Here is a 21087-nt window from a genome sequence, read left to right on the forward strand (position 1 = left end):
AAATAATTGAATCAGTACCTTTGTGAAAAAGCCTCAATAAACGCCACATTGTGATCTTCCCAAACTGCTTTTCATGGTGCAGCTGCTAATAAGAAGCTACTGCTTGTATCAATACCGACGCACAAAGACACATAATCTGGTGTAAGTAGCACAAACTGCAGATGCCTAGGAAATGGAAATTGAAGTATTATTGTCTGATGAGATGTCTTTCATCCCCCTTACATCATGTTGTGGGAATCACTGAGGTGATTGCTCTGTATAGTCATGTAACAAGATTTCACAGCTCCCCTAGTCACCAAATGGAAATGGAAACTTTATGTTCTGCAGCGCAGAGTGAAAAGTAGATTCCTTCCTTTGTTGTTTTAAAGATGTCAGGGCCTTTCCTGGTCCAGTATCAAGTACACACGCAATCCAGGTTTGTAGCTGCTCTCAAAAAAGACAGTTATTTATTTAGTTTGGGACTATTATTATAAATCCCATAGTTTGTTGACCAACGTGAAGAGAAGTGAGGTATCAACTTGCAAATATAAAAATGTACAAATTTGTGGGAGGTACTAGTCATTTTGGGACTTGACTTACCTTCAAATTATGTCCAAATTCAAAGCAGTATTACAATTTAAAAATGAAAAGAAATGTGTCTGGAAGCTACAATAATTCCATTTTAAATTGAGTTAGGTGGAAGACTAAGAAAAATTATTAAGTATGGGCAGTTTTGTACATAATTAGTAGATCAACTTTTAACATTTTAAAATTACATTTAATATCACGATGACCTCCCACACTACCAAGACCAAACTGCACATTTGTTGCATCAGGTTACAAAGTACCATTACAACATACTGCTGTGGAATCCTCCACATTTCCCCAACTGCGCAATAGGACAGTATCAGTAGTCAGAGAGCAAATTCAGTTCATTCACATTCTCGTGGTTTGACAGGGACTGATTTATTATCATTAGCAATAATGAAAGAAATATGCTGAAATTGTTACAGTATATCAGACATCAATTTTACTTTTGAGAACAACTGCAGAAAATTCATTTTGGCAGTGCTAAAATGACAATGACATTGGGTCAGATGAGGGATGATTATACCCTCCAATTTAGTCTCACAACCTCGTTGTCTAGAATATATGCAGAGTGATCGTCTCTGTACTCCTTGAAAGAGAGAAAAGGCCTTTTTGAACGCATTTGCTTTTAGACAAAAAAAGAAATGACATGTTCATGACACTTTTGGCTGCACACAGACGGGTGGTCCTGAAAATTAATGTGTTTTTTTTTTCTCCTCCAGCTGCACGGGACACAGATCAAAACCTGCCATAAGCTACAATAGGTGGTTAAATGACTCCGAATCTGAAATAATGCTCTAGAGGATGGCACAACCTCGGAGCTTTATCTGAGATGCACATAACAAACCTCGTTTCCCTTTTTACTCGTGCTGATTCGATAAAACATTTAGAAAGTGCTTCAAATGGTGATGATATGCCAACTTTCAGGAGGATGAAAAACAAGACAACGTAAAGACTCGACGCAGACCAAATATCACTCATTTGTAAAACGCATTATGACATTTTGCAAATGTCACCTATTATGACGGTAGGATGTTTTAGCTAATTAATAACCTCCTCACATAGGTACTGTGATGGATTCTATAACACAGAATGAGGACTGTGGCTGCTCTTTGAAATGTTCAATCATCAACTGTGTTGAGACTAAAGTCACAAAAGTCACTGCTAATTAAAGGAGGAGGCACGTGTGGCGCTCTGCATGAATTTAGGCCGTTTCGGTGTTTTTTTGGAATATTCCCAGGGGAATCCCTAATGAACAGGGTGCACATAAATCATATCCTAGTAGTCAAGTGTGTTAGTCATCCTTGTCTTTTCTAACACAAAAGGACACACTGGTCTTCAGTAGTTTAGTTCTTCTTGTCGATTGTAGCACAGTGTAACATACAATTCATAAACTACTCTAATGCGATCTAGTGTGGGAGAAAACTATGCAATACTTTACACAAAGTGGGTAAAAACGGCCTAATTCAGCCAAATGTTGCTTGTGTATTATGCAACACACTGTGAACACTCCAAATTAAGTGATTTTATCAGTGCTTTAGCTGCAAATTACCAGCTTAATAACTGAACCATAAATAACCACTTAAATGCTCCCAGTAGCTGCATAAATTCAAACATTACAACACAACTGTTTTAGATACTCATTAAAAAGTACAGTAATTCAAATCAGTTTAATGCTTTGTGCAAATTACAATACATTTTACACCTATAATGTCCCGCAATGCAAATTAACAAAGACACATCACCAGTGATTAAACAGCCTACCTGAATATTTTGATTTTAAATGCTAGTAATACTGTAGTGCTTGCCATCTCTGTGAAACTACAATGTTATTTATATTTAAATACAAAATAATAAACCTTGTATGCTGTATTTAAACATGCCTAACATTCCTGAGCTTGTATTATCTTTGAATAAATGAATGCTGGTTTTATGGTACCACTTTCCTCTGCCACAGTTGCCGGTCATGTATTTCAGATGTCATGCCAAATGCAGGAGTACCTATAAATGGCTGCTGGCTAGTGGTGGATGGACTCGGCAGGGTTTGGAGTTTTAGCATCTAGCTGCTGGTTAGGTTGGACACTTCCCAAATGGACCAATCTGTGGTAAATGGGGTTACACAGCGTCTTAGGTTGCAGATGGTATTTGAAAGCACATAGCTCGGCAATGCTTTTTCCCCCCATTTAGAAAAAAGGCTCGAACACAAAAAAAGTAGGTTTGGGTGGTATACAAGGTTGACATTAAGATGAAGGTGATTGTTAACACTCAGTCAGAGTTTGGAATCCATTCTCAATCCTGATCTCTGTGGAGACAATCATCCTCTAATAACAGTAATCTATCTCCTCGTTGGCCAAGACAATAGCTGTTCTGCAGGGGATGTAGACCTGAGAGAGAAAGAGAGACACAGTGGCAGGGGAGAAAGTGGGGAGAAAAGTGAGATGACAATTGAAGATTAATGATGTTAACAAGGTGTCTCAGTCATCCAGGTCACAGTATTCATGCGTGTTTGAAAGAAGGCAGCTGGACTTCTTTAGGTTCATGAAGACATTTTGCCTCTATCCAAGAGGCTTCTCTAGTTCTAAAACAAATGCCCTGAGGGTTGTTGACCCGCTATTAATTATGTGAGTCAACACATGAGCACAAGAATGGACTATTCCCATGTGGGGACTCACACAATCACCTCCAAAGGGACAACTGCTACTAGGGGTTAAATATCTGGCACTCTGTCAGTTGTTTAAATGGTTAACGGACTGATTCTTATATGGCGTTTCTACTCTACTTGAGCACTCAAAACAATTTATACAACATGTTATTCGCTCATTTACACAAGCCTTTTTTGCTTTCTAACACCATTGCATGCATCAGGAATAACTCTGGGTTCAGTATCTTGGGATCGATCCACCACGGGATGGGCTCAGTGTTTAAGAACTAAAGAAGCTTTTTGCATGAGAGGCGAAACAACTTCACAAATTTAAGTCCTTTCGCCTTTTTTTTCAAGCACTACAAAGACTACATTGATATAACTGATATAAGATCATTAATTTTGAAGATTAATGAGTGTTAAGTTTTATCCTTTTCAGGAGGGAGAAATCATGACTAGACATGGTCACCTCTCAAAATCAAGGATGACATAATGGCTAAAAAAAGACGAGTAGGATAGAGAAAAAAAAAAAAAAAAAGAAATGCAAGGAGGATAACATGCAATTTTAAAATGATATATAAGGGAAAAGGTGGTCTAAGACTACTCGGAGGATAATATCTTTTAAGAATATTTAAAGTGTGACAGAATTGCAACTGCACAAAGACCTCTGGGTGGCAGTGGTGTCAGCATATCTGCAATGAGGAGAGGTGTCTTCAACTTCTTAAACATATCTCCATGAAGTGGTGGACTTCATCTGTCTAAAAACATATAATTAAATTTGCAATCTATTCAAAGCATGTTCAGTGAACTGAACAATCTGCAAATGAGTAAACTTGCCAGAAGTGGAGGCACGCTGCTAGTTTTAATTTCTGAACTCTCTCATCAATGCAGTAGCTGTGAGTTTCATCATCATCTCTAAACACTGGACTGTGAATCAATTGGAAATGTGTGATTCTGTAAAGATATAATGTAATTTCAAAAGAATCTTTGAGTTCATTGGGGTAAAGAAGAAACAAGTCAGGGAAAAACAACAAACAGAAAAAAACGTGGCATGTCACATTCCTTATGTATATACATACACATATATAGTTCAAAAAGTAGCTAATAAAGTGTTTGATCAATCCTTTTGATACTCACAGCATCATTTGGCAGCAGGAAGCTGCTGTGTACCATTAGTCATTTCAGATTTATGCCAAAGGAAAAGCCAAGCGGGCATAAATGATGCTATATTTCCCAACAGAAAACGAAAAAAGCCAGCAGAGCTGTAAACAATTCAATCACTCCCTGAACTCTTCAAGTCGCCCCTCAGCATCAGTGGATCTAAGCTTACTGTGGATGTGCTTCTCTGGCAACAGTTTGTCACCGAGGGAGTCATACAGCCCGGCGCTGAAACACTGACACAGACATTGGTGACTAATTAAACAGTCACAGTGGGAGAGTCTCCATATAGAAGCACCGCGGAGAGAAGGAAAGGCAGAATGAATCGCTGCACCTGTTTAGACAAAAGTTACCACTGCGTCTAACCTGGAATATGTCAACAGCTTTTATTTCCACCAAACAGACAGAAATAGTGACAAATTATAAATTAATCTGTGAAAAAAGGACCAGCAGATACGCTCAAGTGTTGGCACTGCAATTAGTGGAAGACATTCTAATTAACATATTACTCCTTGCAACGTTAGGCACATACATACTTGACATACTGTTTTGAACCCATCCACTAACACTGAGAGACTAGATTGTGAAAAATAATTCCCTTTACAGTATATATACACAGCTCCTGACTTATTCATTTATATCTATATTTCTATCTCATCAAACACAGGGCCAGCTGAACTAAACTACTAGGTACAAAATGAGGTGAAACCCTGTCCATGGAAGCAGAACCTTTTTTTTTTTTTAAGGACAAAATCAAGTTTGCGTTATTAGACGTTATAGCATTTGCCAATCAAGGTAATTTGGTTATTAATAAAACTAGTTGTGAAAAAACACAATTTAATAACAGTGAGATAAAACAAACAAATTAGAATTTGTGAAAAAGGAAAACTTATCAAGTACTCACGTAATTAGCTAAAACATTGTGGAAATTACTGGAAACATATTTAGTCTTTGTCAGTGTGATCAAATTTGTTACCACAACCAGTGTGATTAAGCTTTGGTTTGTGTCTGAGTGACCTTCAACATGTGTTGTCTTTGTATTGGTACACATTTAAATCTCTGAATAATACACCCTAACAAATTTCCTCCAGATTAAAATAATTAGGAAAACTACAACTAAGACCAAAACTGATAAAAACTAAACATGAAATATTTTCAAACAATAACCAGAATGTCTGTGAATGTCACTGTTTGTTTGTATTACACAAACTAATGAGAATTAAAATCCACTATGAATTTAAATAGGATCGCCAACGGTCATATCCAATACAAATTAATCTCATTCACCATCAATTGAAAGCTTTTTCAGGAGTATTATCATTGCATGGTCAGTATTATCCATGGACATAAAAAGCATGAAAATATGTGAACCCATGACAAGTGGCCATAAAAATGACAAATCTGACCTTGACCATGAGCACAATTTAGGTGAAGATCCATTAGATGTGTAAGTTTCAATAAAACTTCCGCACAATGAGGAGGAGTATCGATTCTTGTGAATTGTGGATGGATGCCTCACCGTGGCATGAGCTCATCGTTCTTTGCTGGATGAGCTAAAAATGGTCCTAAATGAGCAAATCCACTCAGGAAATTAGCTGAAACTCAACTGAACTCAACTGCAATGAAAAGAAAAACTTAAAATCACGTAAAAATAAAAACTAATAACGACACATGCAATATTTCCGCAAGTTGCAGATCATTGCAGCAATGTATAGGAAATGCCAATATGACCACGTGTGCAACACACATCTTAGAATCACAACCACAAAGTCGCTGCTGTAGCCAGCAGTTGTTGCCAGATCAGGTAATGGTTACTGTAATGCAATAACTAATTTGATAATTTATTGTAGGTATTAACAATAGGGGTTAAAAACAAAATGTGATGAAAAGGACAAAGTGGTACACAATAGGACACAATACAAAATATTGTATTAGTAGGAAGAACAGCTTAGCCGTTTGTCCTTTCTTGACTTCTTCTGTATCGCCTCACACCAAGCTCACATATGAGAATTTGGATTTTATACTCCCTTGCAGAACTGAATGCAGCCTTTTGGGCTAATACTAAATCTGATCAATGTTCAAACACACCGATAAAGGATTCATGAGCTGCTTCGCAGGAACATATCATCCACCCTGTCTCCAGACCCCAGCACCTAGGCTAGAGCACTGCCTGACTATAGGCTTTCTGTGCACTTTAACTCTCCAGACATGTCTCTGTTTGGCTCACTTTACTCACTTAACAAGTATCAGCTCCCTGTAAACACTTGTGTACATGTTGGTTGTACTTCAGGCAAAGTCTAAGGATCTGACAGGATAACAAAACAAACCTGACTTGGATGGTTAATTGAAACTACGACCTAAAGAACTATACCTGATTCGTTTTCAGCTGAGACACGATTTTGCAGGCCATTATTTTCAAAAGAATATTTTCAGCCGAGCCTCACAGTAAGCAGCATCATTTCTGAAAGACTGTTGTATTGATTTTTAGTACTTCAAAGATAATCACTTTAAAAAAAAAGAATATTGCTGCTCATAATTAAATATAATCCTTTTGATCATAGAGCTTACATTCCTAAAAATTCCAGTAACAAAAAGCCTCTGTTAAAAAAAGAAAAAACAAAACAAAGGCTCTCTCTGGTTTTTTGTGCTTTTGTATTATTTTATAATATTAGAATTTCCAAAACAATTGCAACCTGAAAGGCTCTAATTATTAGATTAAAAAAATGCCAGGTGTCTCCTGGATGTGAGATTTAAATCTCAATGAGATTTTTACCTGGGCAAACAAAGGATTAATAATAATAACAATAAAAATAAATGACACACGTCGGATAATCTCTAGAACCTTTACCTGAAATATCAAAAAGCAGGCCAAACTATTTGCTTGAAACAATCTTTGAATGAATTGTCCACCACACACTCACTGGACTCACTGGCCACTTAGTTAATTTTGAGAAGCATCACACAGTTGCTGCACCTCTATTACAGTATGTGAAGCTCTTGTTTCGCCAAATACCAAAGATGCTCTATTGGATTGAGATCTGGTGACTTTGCCATTTGAGTACAATGAACTGATTTTCACATTCAAGAAACCAGTTTAAACCAGTCGTAAAGTAATGGACATGATCAGCAACAACACTTAGGTAGGCTGGAGTGTTTAAACGGTGCTTAGTTGGTACTAGTGGATGCAAACGGTGCTAAAATGTGAAAAGTGGGCCCGATTATGCGAACTACTGTTTCCTTCTTATCAGCCTGACAGACCATTCTTTTCTGACCCCTGACATCCACAAGGCATTTGCACCCAGAGAACTGCTGCTTACTGGATATTTTCTGTTTTCAAGCCATTCTCTGTAAACCCTGGAGATGATTGTGTGGTAGATCAGCAGTTTCTGAAATACTCAAACCAGCACGTCAGGCACCAACAACCATGTCACACTCAAAGTTACTTACAATACCTTTCTGAACCTCAGCAGGCCACAATAAACGTGTCTACATGCCTAAATCCACCGAGTTACTGCCATGTGATTGGCTGATTAGATAAGCTGCCAGTGATACTTAGGGTTAAGGTTTTTATACACATGGCTGTGAGTAAAGATGGCTGAAATTCCTCCAGAGTTCATGTAATATGTTCGAGTCTGGTCTCAAAGTACATATTCAATGGTACAGTTCAGAAAAATATACTGACCAAAGTGTACTAGTGTGAGCTTGTCTTTTAAAGTTTATATACATGTAAAAGTGTTAAGTGGGTCCCCTTATGTCATGTCACAGTTTTTGTCTGTTAGTTCACACTTCATGCTCATCAGCATCAGGTGTTAGATCTCACTGATGGAAATGTACATCTTTTGATCATTTGCCACAAGCTCGCTATTTTCTCTTACTTTCTTTTTCATTTCAGCTTAATTTCTTTTTTTGAAGCTGTCAAAGAAGACATCCCCTTTGAAGCACATGAAGTTTATCAAAAGGTTCTGATGCAGCTAATTATTCACCAGCCTTTCTTAGCATTACATATTTGACATTATAACACTCAAACAAAACTATATGTGTGACACGTACCCAAAGGGGGCCACCTAAAATAAGCTTCCTCTCTCTGAGACATTTTATTCTGTGACTATTTAAAATTTGTCTCGCTAAATGAATAAACTCTAAATGTTGAACAGCAGTAGTTCTTGATGTATGCAATTCCCATAAAAAGCCTGCCGAGGATACCGGGGTGTCAATTTTTTTTTTTAATCCACATAAGGAGAACAAAGCATTTTTTAAAATCATTTTTTATTCAGCTTCATGGCAAGCTGTTCTAACATTCACTCTTTTCACATAGTGGATAAAATTAAATACAGCTGAATACAAACACACACACACACACACACACACACGCGGGTGCACACACAACATTAAAGATGTCCCACATGTGAAACAAAGAAGTACTTTAATATTCAGTGATAAATATGTGCCATTTAAATATGCACAGTTTAAACATACAGTACTGTGGAAAGGTTTTAAGAGCTTGTGAAAGAAAATCTTGTTACATGATGGTGCTTTTAAAATGTAAAAACGCTATGGATAGTATTTGTTTATCATCTAAACTCATCTATACTCATGCAAGATGTATGGTATTGTATGGTATAGGACAAGTAAGTCCTAAATAGAGATGGATGTAGGTGCCATGTCTTTTCATGAGTTGAGATCAGAGCTGTGCTGTGGGTCATGCCGTTGCAGGGTACCGTCTTTTCTCTAAAAGTAGCTTTTTATGATTCTGTCTGACATTATTGTGATGCTGCCAAATTCTGTCTGCAGAATGAATTTAGAGTCAGTAAGAGACTTCTTTCACAGTATTGCTTGTTGCACAAAATTTTTGGTTTGCAAAAAGCCAAAAGGCTTCACTGTTTCCTTGAGGGACTGCTCCTTTAGCGCACTTTCTAGCCTTTTGGTGGACAAAGCAAATTTATTTGTTTCCACATCAGAGGAATATCCTCTTGGAAACAATTCTCCTATAAAGACTGGGTCTGATCCTGACTGTACATGGGTGGAGTAGACTCGGTCTTCTGCCAGTTGTGAGGTGATGGCAATCTTACACAGTTTTGAAAGAAATGCACTTAACATGGCTAATGGTTCTGGTCGCCGTCCTTGCCTGTTTCTTTGTGCCTAAGCAGAAGAGATTGGAAAGCACATCTAGAAATGGCTTATCTCCTATTACCTTTCAGTAAAGCTCTCCCTAAAAATGTTTGTTTGCATGCATGGTCTTTTTTTTTTTTTTTCCACTTAATGAGTTTGGTTCAACATGTGTATATAACTATATCACTTGCAAATATAGTATATGATGAAAATGCAAAAGGGGTCACTTTTGTAAGTAATTCAATAATTCAGACAAGACTGAAAGCGCTAAAAAGATGCTGGATGACAAGTGTCCAGGAGCAGATTTGTAAACACAGGGTATTACAGCCACATGGTACTTGCCACAGCCTAACATGTTACCAGGATGCAAAAGACTCTGCTAGCTTAATCCAGTTATGTGCATTCTCAGTCTGAGGTGTGATGCGTTCTTGGAGGATATGAGAGTTTATTATCACACTGTAACGAGGAAGCTGGAGAACTGACAGACCCATTAAAAAGACAGGAGAAAAGAAGTTTGTGCAGACTTTGAAAGCAAAAGTTGTTAAATAAAACATGGATGGTGTGGGCACCTCTCGCAGCCCCCGCAGAGGCTCTTGTCTGATTATTCTTGTCATAACCAGGTAGGTGTGAGGAGGAGGAGGAGAAAAGCATCTTTATGCAAGACTACAGTCTCGCTGTGCAATCTCCACGAAGAAGCCTATAAAGCATATACAGTATGTACAGAAGGGTCCCCGCTTGCCTTCTTCCTCCCTCTCTGTCGGCTCCATTCCTCTCACTTCCTGTCGTTCCCCATTAATCTATGATGGTGCCAAAATTAGCAGATGACTTGTGAACTAAACTTCACATTTTGGCCAAGAGGGATGTGGGTGAAGCAGCAGTGTTTGAATTAATAAGAGTTAGGAAAGATTTAAGAGATTGTGGAATTTGCGTCCTTAACTGATGAAACCTAAGTTAATACGACGGAGGATCGGTGTCTGCATGAAAGAAGAAGAGGCTTTTAAACTGGGGTCGACAGAATCTTAAATAAAGCTGAATTGATGCTCTTAATAGCAGTGTGAGCTTTGCCAAACACATTTTTGATGCATTAAAGTGCGCCGTCCAACTCTTAATATCGAGTAATATCCTCTATCCATTAACTGCAACACTTTCAGTATTGATCTGAAGAAGTTCAAGTTGAGTTCAGATACACAAACACCTCATCAGGTGCTACGTCAACTCTGGTACCAAGTGAAACGACTTAAGTACCGCCTCAAAACGTTTAATCCAATAAACACACTGAAAAACAAAAACAGGAGATGATGACTCCGCAGACCACCTCAGAGACATCACTGTCCTTGTGCATTAATTGAAATCATTAACATAAGATGTAGCATGCAATCCATCTGCGCTGATCCTCACTAATTCATTCCTGACTTTATTAATAAACATCTTATTGGCTTTCAGCATTTTAATAAAAAAATAAATAAACTGGGAAAAAAGGGGGGACGTAAACAAGAGGAAGATCCTCAAGCACTCTGCTTAAAATGCATATCAGTGTTTCTTTCTATATTTCAAGGACAGACTTATTTCATGGTATTAGCCTTAAGCAGTCCTCCTGATGGAAGCCCAGTGCTTCATTCTCCCAGATATTTTTCTCCCCTCCATGATGCCATGCAAGCTTAAGCGGTGTGCACATGAAAAGGTAAGTTCTAGCGCCATGAATAATGCACATTGTTTGCTGTGAAATGTGAAAGGAGCTGTAGATATCAGATTCACATAACGTTCAATGACTCCAGGATAACTGCCAGCATGAGCGGAGTGAACGCATAGAAGCCAAATATGATATACACAAAACAAAATGTAGCACTGTGGAGGCAACAAACAATGGGAGCTCGCCCCTGGTAGAGGCACAGTTTTTTTTTAATGTTGTAATATATTTTCTTGATATTGTATTAAATATTGTATTAAAAAATAATAATCCTAATGAACCAGATACTAAATTATACTGCTGTTGTTAAGCTGAGAGTCCCAGACCAGGGAGACCATGGCTTTTTGCCAGAACAAGCAGCCCTCTTTCATCCCAGCACACTTAAACCTCATTAGAAAGGCTTCGAAAGATCCTCTCACTACAAAACCCATTTCAGGCTAATTAAAATGATTTGTGAAATTAAACATAAAACATAAAAGGACCAAACATGAACACACAGACAGCTTTTTCAACACGTTTTGTTAGCAATTAACAAAATGTGATGAATGTGGAAAAAAAAAAGAAACGCAACTGACAGAGAACCAAAAAACAACCAACAATGCGGGTAATTTATATCACTTTATAGTTTTACAGTTCTTTTGTTTTTTTAAAAAACCCTAATGATAACTTTTATGTTATAAACTATTGCAAACACTCAAAAGCAATTTTACCGCAATGACCATTCTAGGAGTAGCTGACATTTGACATTCTGGAGCTGTCAATGTCCCAGTGCATACACCCCTTCAGAAGATGAAGAAAGCTCGTGCCATTAACACCTTAGTTTTTATATCAAACCTTAATTATAAAAGGATCCAAGATGAATTCAATGTATTTGAAAGCTGGTATGAAACCCCAATCTCCCCCCGAAAAAAGCAAAAGGAAAAAAAAAACCCAAAACACATTCATTCAACTTAGTTTTGATTTATGCATTTCACCTCTGCCCCACCTGCAGTGGCTACAGTGGGGCCAGTGTGTGAACGTGGTGATAAAACTGTGTTCTATGGATATCAGAAATCTTCCTGAGCCCATGCACTGACTTCCATAACACAACTGAGTCCACTTTCGAGAGGGCCGAAACATCTCAAACATTCAGTGCAGGTTTTCAGCATTGTCCCTTAAATACAGAGATGTCTCTGGATCTTTTAATAACTAGAACACACCCATGCTCCAGTATTGTGTGGCATGTTCATGATGACAAAAACTGATATACTTAATCACATTACAAAAAAAAAAAAATGTAATTATGTAAGGGCTAGTAAATAGTTTATATGGTCAAAATTTTAACACCATTTTAACCTGTTGCTAGGTTGGTGTGAGGCAACACCCAACGCCCACTGCTGATGTCAGAACACCTGATAAAGATAAAAACCTTTATGGGCCTAACACGTACCTGTGTGCCAAGTTTAGTTGCTCAACTCATGACTGTGTCAGAGTTGAGAAACACAAAGACAGAGATTTTGTGTATTATAGTAAGATATAAAAGAGAGGAGATAAAGAAATTCAGGAGGTGAAGTCTTTCTGCCCAAATATCACCCCACCCCCTTCTTTATTTAACGTGCTTACACTATTGACTTTCACATATAGAGCTTAAATGATCAGCACATTCTTCTCTTTCCCACATTTCACATAGAGTCCCAATTTTAACAAAATTGCACTTTTGTAATATTTGTTATACTTTTCTAATAAAAGGAACTATGACAAGTGACTTTGTATTGCTACAGGCTAAATTAATTTGGTAACAACAAGAAGAAAGAAAAATGTTTGTCAAAAGTTTTAATCCTTCATTTCTATTTGTAGAGCTCTCTTATCACCACCCACTACTCCTTTTGATGTTTTGCAGCTGTGGGCAACTTCTCCATTAGCCTACATATGTGCACTGCATTGTGGGACAATGGTGTCCATCAACAGCACACTCAACAGTGATTTAGTATGCACGCTGACATTTTTGAGCAATGCTTGATTTTGTCGCTTTTTCAGCACGGACAACCTCAAAAGCATATGCTGAATGGGATGGTGATACAGCATAGGTTATTTGAAAAGTGGTGTAGAGAGTGGACTCTAAAATACAACAGCCCTGGATTTTCAATTGTATAATACTTTACATTTAAATATAATGACATTCAACAAAAGATAACCTTTTATAAGTCACAGAATGTGATGCCGTAGGTATTTACCTGGATGGAGTTAGAGCGGCCATTAAAGGGCTCGGGCTGTGTGAAGAACTCCGTGTTGTGGTCCAGCCGTCCGTGACCTCCATACTGAGCCGCATCTGAATCCAGCTTGATTTTGTATCTGGCAAAGATTGAGGTTAAGGCGCAATAGCAGTGGGAAACTAGCTTATGAGATTGAAGACCTAAGAAGTGCAGAAGGAGTTTTAGCACTAGTGCTTTTGGTGTGCAGATTTGGTTTAGCAGTGCTCAGCTGGTTTATACTCATTGAAATCCTCACATCCATCAGCATTCATCTCCTCCTCGCGGCACAGCACAGCGACAGTGCGGAGCCCAAATACACGAGGAGAACGCTGCCTGAAATTAACATAAATAGAGAAGCGATTCAGCCATGGCTCAACCATCCAGCCTGACAGTCGAATTTATCTAATGCACTGCATAAATAATGAATTTAATCAGAAAAAGTGATCCAAATGAGTGACAACAGATACACATGACAAATCATAAAAAATACTCTCTCCTCCTCTAGGAGTTGTTCACATTTTGTTGTTTTACAACTTGACAAGAGACTAGACTGATTTAAGTCAAGTACTCAGCAAATCACTGCAGACTCATTGAAATATATCTAAATAACACTGAGTTAGCCAAGTTGTTGAGCTCCCTCAAGTTGGTATTTAGCAGATGTACAAGAGGCTACTTGTCTAAATTTGCTACTAACAAATACTGTACTGAACATTGCAACCAGTTCTGTTTTTTAGTATACAAACACTGTATGTGGAAGATAAACTTTATCTTTTATTCTTTTGTATACTGACATTAAGTCTTTATCAGGTGAGGAATCAGAGAGGGTGAGGAGATGTTGTGTTTTACTGCACTAAGACAGCAAAGTAAACCTCAGATTTCCTTAAAGAAATATGTCTGTGAAGGTTCTCAGTCATCCAGGTCATCGTAGTCAAAGGAGCTTGCAAAGAAAAGCGTCTGGACTTCTTTAAGTTGCTTGAATACGTTTCACCTCTCATCCGAGAAGCTTCTTCAGTTCTAAGGTCAAATGGTGGGGAGTCCCAGATTTAAACCTAGTGGGAGTATCCCCCCACAGAGGGACAAAAGGATCCCCTGATGATCCTCTAATCGCCTGAGCCAAGGTGGGAAACTGGGCGTGGGTCCCAATCAGCCAGGGTTTCAGGTGAGCTCATTGTGAAACCTCGCCCCACCTTATCATGCAAAATCCTGAGGTCAGATGGCCCAGGATGTGAGTGGGCGTTAAGGCGTCTGGATGCCCTTAAAGAAATAGTCAAGAGGAAAGCTGCAGGTAGTGTATGTATGGATTGTTGAAAAGTGAGGATAATCCTTTACCTTCCTTCTGTGCTGTCCTTGTACAAAATGACTCAAAACTTTTCTGGGCTGAATTATTGCAGCTGCTTAAACTTGGTCATCAATAAATCTGCATGCTCTTTAAAACAAAGAAATATGGAAGGATAGTGGATGAAATACAATATGCAAGTCTTTCTATGTGCTCTAGTGAGCATTTCAGTATTTACTTCAGCAGATAGTCACCTTTGTAGAGAATACATGCTACAACATTAAACTGATTACATGCATAATTATGCCCTTCAGCTGAAACAAATGTCAAACTAACGTCTGATGTGATATTAAAATTGTTAAGAGCCAGAATCAATCCTCCATGACTTTTAGAAAACTCCTCTTTTCTTTCTTAAACTACTTGACATGAGCATGTTGTTACTTGACAAAAAAAAAAAAAAAAAAAAAAAAAAGGACTAAGGATGGGTGTCAGGATCAGTTGCAGGGCTGTTATTAATGTCAGAGAAAATATTTTAATACTTTAAAAGCTAGATTTAAAAAATGAAAGAAAGTGCACTTTGGCAAACATGCATGAACAAAATAAAATATACAATACTTTAGAATTTAGTCCCCCTTAATTCCTATATATTTTGCTTCCAACAAGACAAACTTTCTTGTAAGTTTTTAAAGTGTTCTTGAACACCTTGCACCTGATCATTTTCAGTGGAAAGATGTTTTTGTTTGTTGAATTACTTGAACTGATGAATTATTCAAATGAGTACCTAACTAAAGGGATGGGCCACTGTTGTATCTACACATAACAGAAAACTTAAAAAGGGCCAATACTAAATTGTATCTTTAGACACCTTTTCACTTGCAGCTCATTCCTTTTCTCTGAATCTGAATGCCAAAGACAACATAGTTTGACAGGCATAAAATAGCTCTTTTTGCACCAACAAGGTAATTCCTAAAGTGTCACTCGCTGAAAACAGCATACTTGTCCACGTCCTTGAAAAAATAAAGGACATTGGACAAGTAGAGAACAAAAAGAACAAGCAGGCCTACAAAACTGTCTACAGCAGATGAACAGTTTCTAAAAGCCATATCCTTCAGAAATAGGGAAAGAAATCCAGCTAAGGTTTGACACAGGACCTGAGAGATACATCTGGCCTTTTAGTTGAGCCATCTACTTTTCACTGAAGTGTCATCAGAAATGGTTTCAATGGAAGGGTGGCTGTCAAGAAAACATTCTTAAGGGAATAGGGAGGAAGAGGCTAAAGTATGCCAGAAGTGGCAACAGGTCTTAAGTGACAAGTCAAAATTTGTAATTTTTGGTTCAAATCATCATCAGTAGCACAGAAGAGACTGTAAGAGAGGTACAACAGTGAGTATTTACAGCAATCTGTAATCTTGTCAAAGTCTATGTAATTATAAATGCAGGAATGAGTTGGAACCAACATGGAATATCATTTGCAAAGTGTCTGATTGGCAACAGCTACATTTTTTTTAGCATGATAATGATCCTAAATACACTGCCAATACAATCATATCAGGATACAAAAACACACAATGGAATACTACAGTCACTGATTGGCCTCCCCGGATCTCTACATTAACCTCCTAAGACCCGAACTCTTCCACGGCATGCATTTTTAATTTCTCTTCAATATTTGGGCATATTGGGGCCCAAGAACGTCAAAACAAAGAATTACCAGATTTTTTTTTTTTTAGCTTATTTTTGTTTTTAAGAAAAATAAGAGCCACATATGAGGATATTCGTTTAAAATTTTGATAGAACAGTAGCAGTATAATGTCCTCGTAAGTGGATATCAGGCCCTTGTAAATCAAAATTGAGTATTTTGGTCTAAATAACCCAAAATGTGATGTCCACATATGTGGATGCCAGGTTGTGATAGAGAGCTGAACAAAAGACAGGCATCATTAAAAGAATAGCTTTGAAAGTCCTAGAAACCTGTTAAACTATTCCTGAGGACTACTTAAAGAAATTGCGACAAAGCTTGCCTAAGAATATTCAGGCTGCCTTGAGGTGATGGTCCTACCAAATATTGACTTTCATGCTCCACTCAACCCATTTTCAAATCAATTCAGTTGTATTTATACAGTGCCAAATCACAACAATATAATATAATTTATATTGTAAGGTAGACACTACAATCACGCATACAGAGAAAAACCCAACAATCATATGACCCCCTATGAGCAAGCACTTTGGCGACAGTGGGAAGGGAAAACTCCCTTTTAATAGGAAGAACCCTCCGGCAGAACCAGGCTCAGGGAGGGGCGGCCATCTGCCGTGACCGGTTGGGGTGAGAGAAGGAAGACAGGATAAAAAGACACGCTGTGGAAGAGAGCCAGAGATGAATAACAAGTATGATTCAGTGCAGAGAGGTCTATTAACACATAGTGAGTGATTCCTAGCAAAATATGAAATGAGGGGTGACCCAAGATTTTTGCAAAGTACTGTGCTTCTAATTTAAAAACTTCCCAACATGCAAAGGTTAGCCTTACTCTTACCAGCCAGAAATCCTTAGTAGATACCATGTCTACCCTGATTCCCCATGCATAATGTAAACACCTGTAAACATCTGTGCATATTATTGTATATCGCAGGGTTGGTAGCTATAAAGATTGGTACTATAGGGAAGGGAAAAAAACAGGACAACGGGATAAACATGTAAACAGCCCCCTAATTGGCTGGCTGAATAATCACCTTATCTACCCGTAGGCGACATTCTTGAGTTTAAGCATGATCCTCAAACGCTGCCTCATTCTGCCCAAGAGCCTGGAAAATTCTGCTTTTGCTGTCTGCTTGTCTGCTTTGATAGTGATGATTAAAAAGAAGCTCTCCTCTGTGCATTGTTTTTGCTCAAGAGAAAGAACCCTTCCTCCACACCTTCTCTGCTCAACTTGCCACTATGGTGATTTATTGACAGAGCAAATTCATTTTGCAATAGCAGGGCTCTAGAGTGCGACCAATTTGGTCGCAAATGCGACCAAATTTTTCAGTGGTGCGACTAAAAATAAATATTTGGTCGCAACCAACTGTTCCGGTAACAAAAAAAAAAAATCTCTGTAACTCTCCGTGTGGTCAACAACAGACACACATTATGCCCCTATCGTGGACTAAACCAATCAGAGATAGTCAGGGGCGGGACCTCTCTGATTGGCCGTGGTCCAGTTGAAAGTGCAGGTGGAAGAGAGAGGTGAGTAGCTTGAATAAAGCGATATCAATTCATTAACGGATTCCACACAAAGACCTAAACACGGAGCGGACCCAACACATCAGAATCAGCTTCGTCTTTCTCGGCTTTCTCACCCGATGGCCTGAACACGGACACGCTGTCGGAGCTTAGCGATTCTTCGGGTCTGCGCTGTGTTTACGTCTTTTTGCGCTGATTCTGAGCTGCAGGTTTTGCCTCTCTCCAACCAAAATTCACCGAGCCTGCAGCAAAAGAAGCAGCAAACTGCGCTTCACATTTGATCAATGTCGTCATGAATTCCCTCTGACTTTTGCTGTTTTGCTTCCACCACGATAAAAATCACACTTCCTGCACAGCTCTCTCTCTCTCTGTACTTCAGGAACAGTTTCCCGTCTCAAATCTGTTTTCTGCATTATTCATTCGCTTATTACCCACCAGTCTAGCGTTGTTTACAGCGCTTTTTCTTTTTTCACTTAAATGACCTCGGACAAGAAAGCCTAATTTCTGCTGTTCAATACTGAAGAAATTTAAATGTCTTAAAATTATGCAAAATTGCAGAATATTTTTAAGGTTATCTGCTATAAAAAGCCAGACCAGGAAAATCTCCTTCATGTTTTCCTGTGTTTTATTCTCAGTTACTTTCACACAAAGGCATCTGCTGTGATTTTCACAATTCTGATGAAGTCTCATGTGTATCAGTACTGATAAATGATCAGAATTATAATATTTCTGACTGTCTGAGGCTAAATTGAATCAAATCAGGACTTTGAGAACCGGAATTGAATGGATTATAGAAATCAGTGATGATACTCAGCCCTAGTGAGCAGCCTAGGCCTGAGAGAAGTGGATGTACTGTAGCTGTGGGTAATAAGAAAAGATCAAAAGAACTATTGATAACTTTTTTGTTAAGCCTGATCTGTCTGAAATTCATAGCCAGTGCTCTGACACGGTGCCATCAATATTTGAATGCTGAAAAAGCACAGTGTATCCAGAAAACACATTATATGCTGCAGTAAATGCACTGCCCAAGTGTCCCCTCTCCCCACGGCCTTTCAGCAGCAGACAGCAGCAAACAGGTCGTCAGAGGAGGCCAAGATGATGATTAAGTTTTTAACATTTTCTACAATATTGACAAAGCACTTTAAGCACAAGTTTGTTAGTTAATAATTTAGAAATTAATATTGTCTGTATGGACTTCCCCCCCCAAAGAAAGTGCACATGTAAAACTGCGGTGTTAAGCGATGCGGTTGAAAAATTTGAGTGCGCCTAACTTTTGTGCCGGTACGCCTAAATTTTTAAAGTTAGGCGTACCGGTGCGCCCATGTCAAAAAGTTAGTCTAGAGCCCTGAATAGAAGCGTTGCAATACCTATCGAAAAAACATAGACATATTCTCTCAGGCATTATAATGCGCCCAGGAAACTAAGATACGTGATGTGAAAGTTTAATCTTTCTAATACAAATAACACCAAAAAACTTCCCAAGTGAGTGAATGTAATAAGGATGTGAACTGTAAATATGCCACTAGCATGTTTCAAAACTGAGTTGGAGTGCAAGCAGCACTGCAGTACTCCTTCCTTTATATACACATACAAAATTACATACACACATACACACACACACAGCACAGTGTGTATGCTGAAAATGCACAGTTAAAGTAATTCACAGTTCCCTGGCAAAGTTCTCTGAAAGGAAGTGAAAACTGGCACAAATTGGTAGTTGGATGCTTTGAGCGATTACATCTTTGTTAGTGGCTACAGATGGCTGCAACAACAGCTTACAGTATTTTAATCAATACAGCCTCTGTGAATAAAGGAGAAGATTAAAGAACACAATCAATTTTGCCCAATGAGCAGAAAGGCAGTCTGAAGCTAGATGATTCGAGTCATTGATGACCTGAAAACAATCTCGCCATGGCTGCGATTGCAGACCAAGCTACCACTTAGTTTCTCCATCAACTCGTCTTTTTTTTTTCCCAGGCCATATGAAAGTAATAGCACCCTGGCGAGGGTAAACAAGAGCTGAGCAAGCTGCATGTGCACATCTGAAGAATGCGGCATGGCCTTGTAAGCCTTCTAAATAGTGTATCTAGCCTTTTCAGAGTCGATTTTTACCCTGCTTGCTGCTCAGCTGGTGTAAGTTTCATCAGAGTGGAAGAAATTATTCCTTTGTGACCGAAAGTGTTGAGGCAGCTCGAGCCAACTAGCAGCTGAAACCCAATCTGATGCAAAGTAGAAGCTTTAAAGAATATTGCTAAAAAATAAAATAAATAGATAAAAATCATAAATTATGTTTAAATTTGATGACTACGTACTGAAAAAAAACCCCCCAAAAAACATGGCGCTTAAAAGTATGTTTAAAGAGTCTCCAGCAAAATTTGGTTTTGTACTTTTTTTAATCATTTACTTTCATTCTTAAACTTGGGGATTATCCAACACATTTGTCACACTTTTAATAAAGTGACAAAGATTTATTTTTCATTCTTAAGTTATCATTATATATAAAAGAAATGTCTATTACACATTTGGAAAGAAAATACGCTGTTCCCAAGGGCTTTGAAGCATAGGATTGTTTACAATTTAAAGAAAACATCATTTTTGTACTCAAATATTATTAATCTCCCTTCATATTCTATGGTTCATTTAGAACCATAGAACACAATTATTACCTGAACTAACACTCAGGTCGTGTACTGAACTCTGGGATCACCTTGTAAATTGTACATTTTTAGAGTTTAGTCTTTACAATAAAATACTTTATATACTGAACAGGAAAGTCATTGATTCTGGATGACTGAACTGTCTAACTGGACTTTATGAACATCTTAAATAAGTGTGGTTAACAGACAAGTGCAGTAGGTAGGTGACTTATGTATTCCTGTCAGTGTATCCCATACAGTAAACTGTACCCAAAAAGGTTGCAGCATAAAACCATAGCACGTGTTAAAGAGGTTTAGTGGGATGCAGATGGAATGTAGTTTATTTTCCTTATAGTTGTAAACAATTTATTCAAACTGCTTGGCTTATTTATAGCCTCTCTTATCACCTGGCTGCTCACATTTCTTGCCTCAGTATACCGTTGATAGTAATCAGTATGTTTCCAGAACTCAAGGATTACCTTATTGAGTACAATGTTATCATAAATATGAGAAATGATGGCCAACACCACGAAAATAAAACCAGAGGATTTTATTTTCTTTT

The 21087-nt window shown here is 38.1% G+C and overlaps 1 protein-coding gene across 1 annotated transcript in view; it reads right to left on the reverse strand.

The window, feature by feature from the left end:
- Positions 1-920: 920 nt before the first annotated feature.
- gbe1b (glucan (1,4-alpha-), branching enzyme 1b) overlaps positions 921-21087 on the reverse strand; it is a 102839-nt gene continuing 82672 nt past the window's right edge. Inside the window, exons 15-16 of the mRNA XM_082502524.1 lie at positions 13376-13493; positions 921-2951 (exon numbers count right to left, since the gene is read on the reverse strand). Coding sequence (XP_082358650.1) covers positions 2889-2951; positions 13376-13493 — 181 coding nt within the window. The 3' untranslated portion in view covers positions 921-2888. The remainder of the gene's footprint in view (positions 2952-13375; positions 13494-21087) is intronic.

The sequence above is a fragment of the Aulonocara stuartgranti genome, assembly GCF_965226115.1.
Source record: "Aulonocara stuartgranti genome assembly, chromosome: 14".
Classification (NCBI taxonomy): Eukaryota; Metazoa; Chordata; class Actinopteri; order Cichliformes; family Cichlidae; genus Aulonocara; species Aulonocara stuartgranti.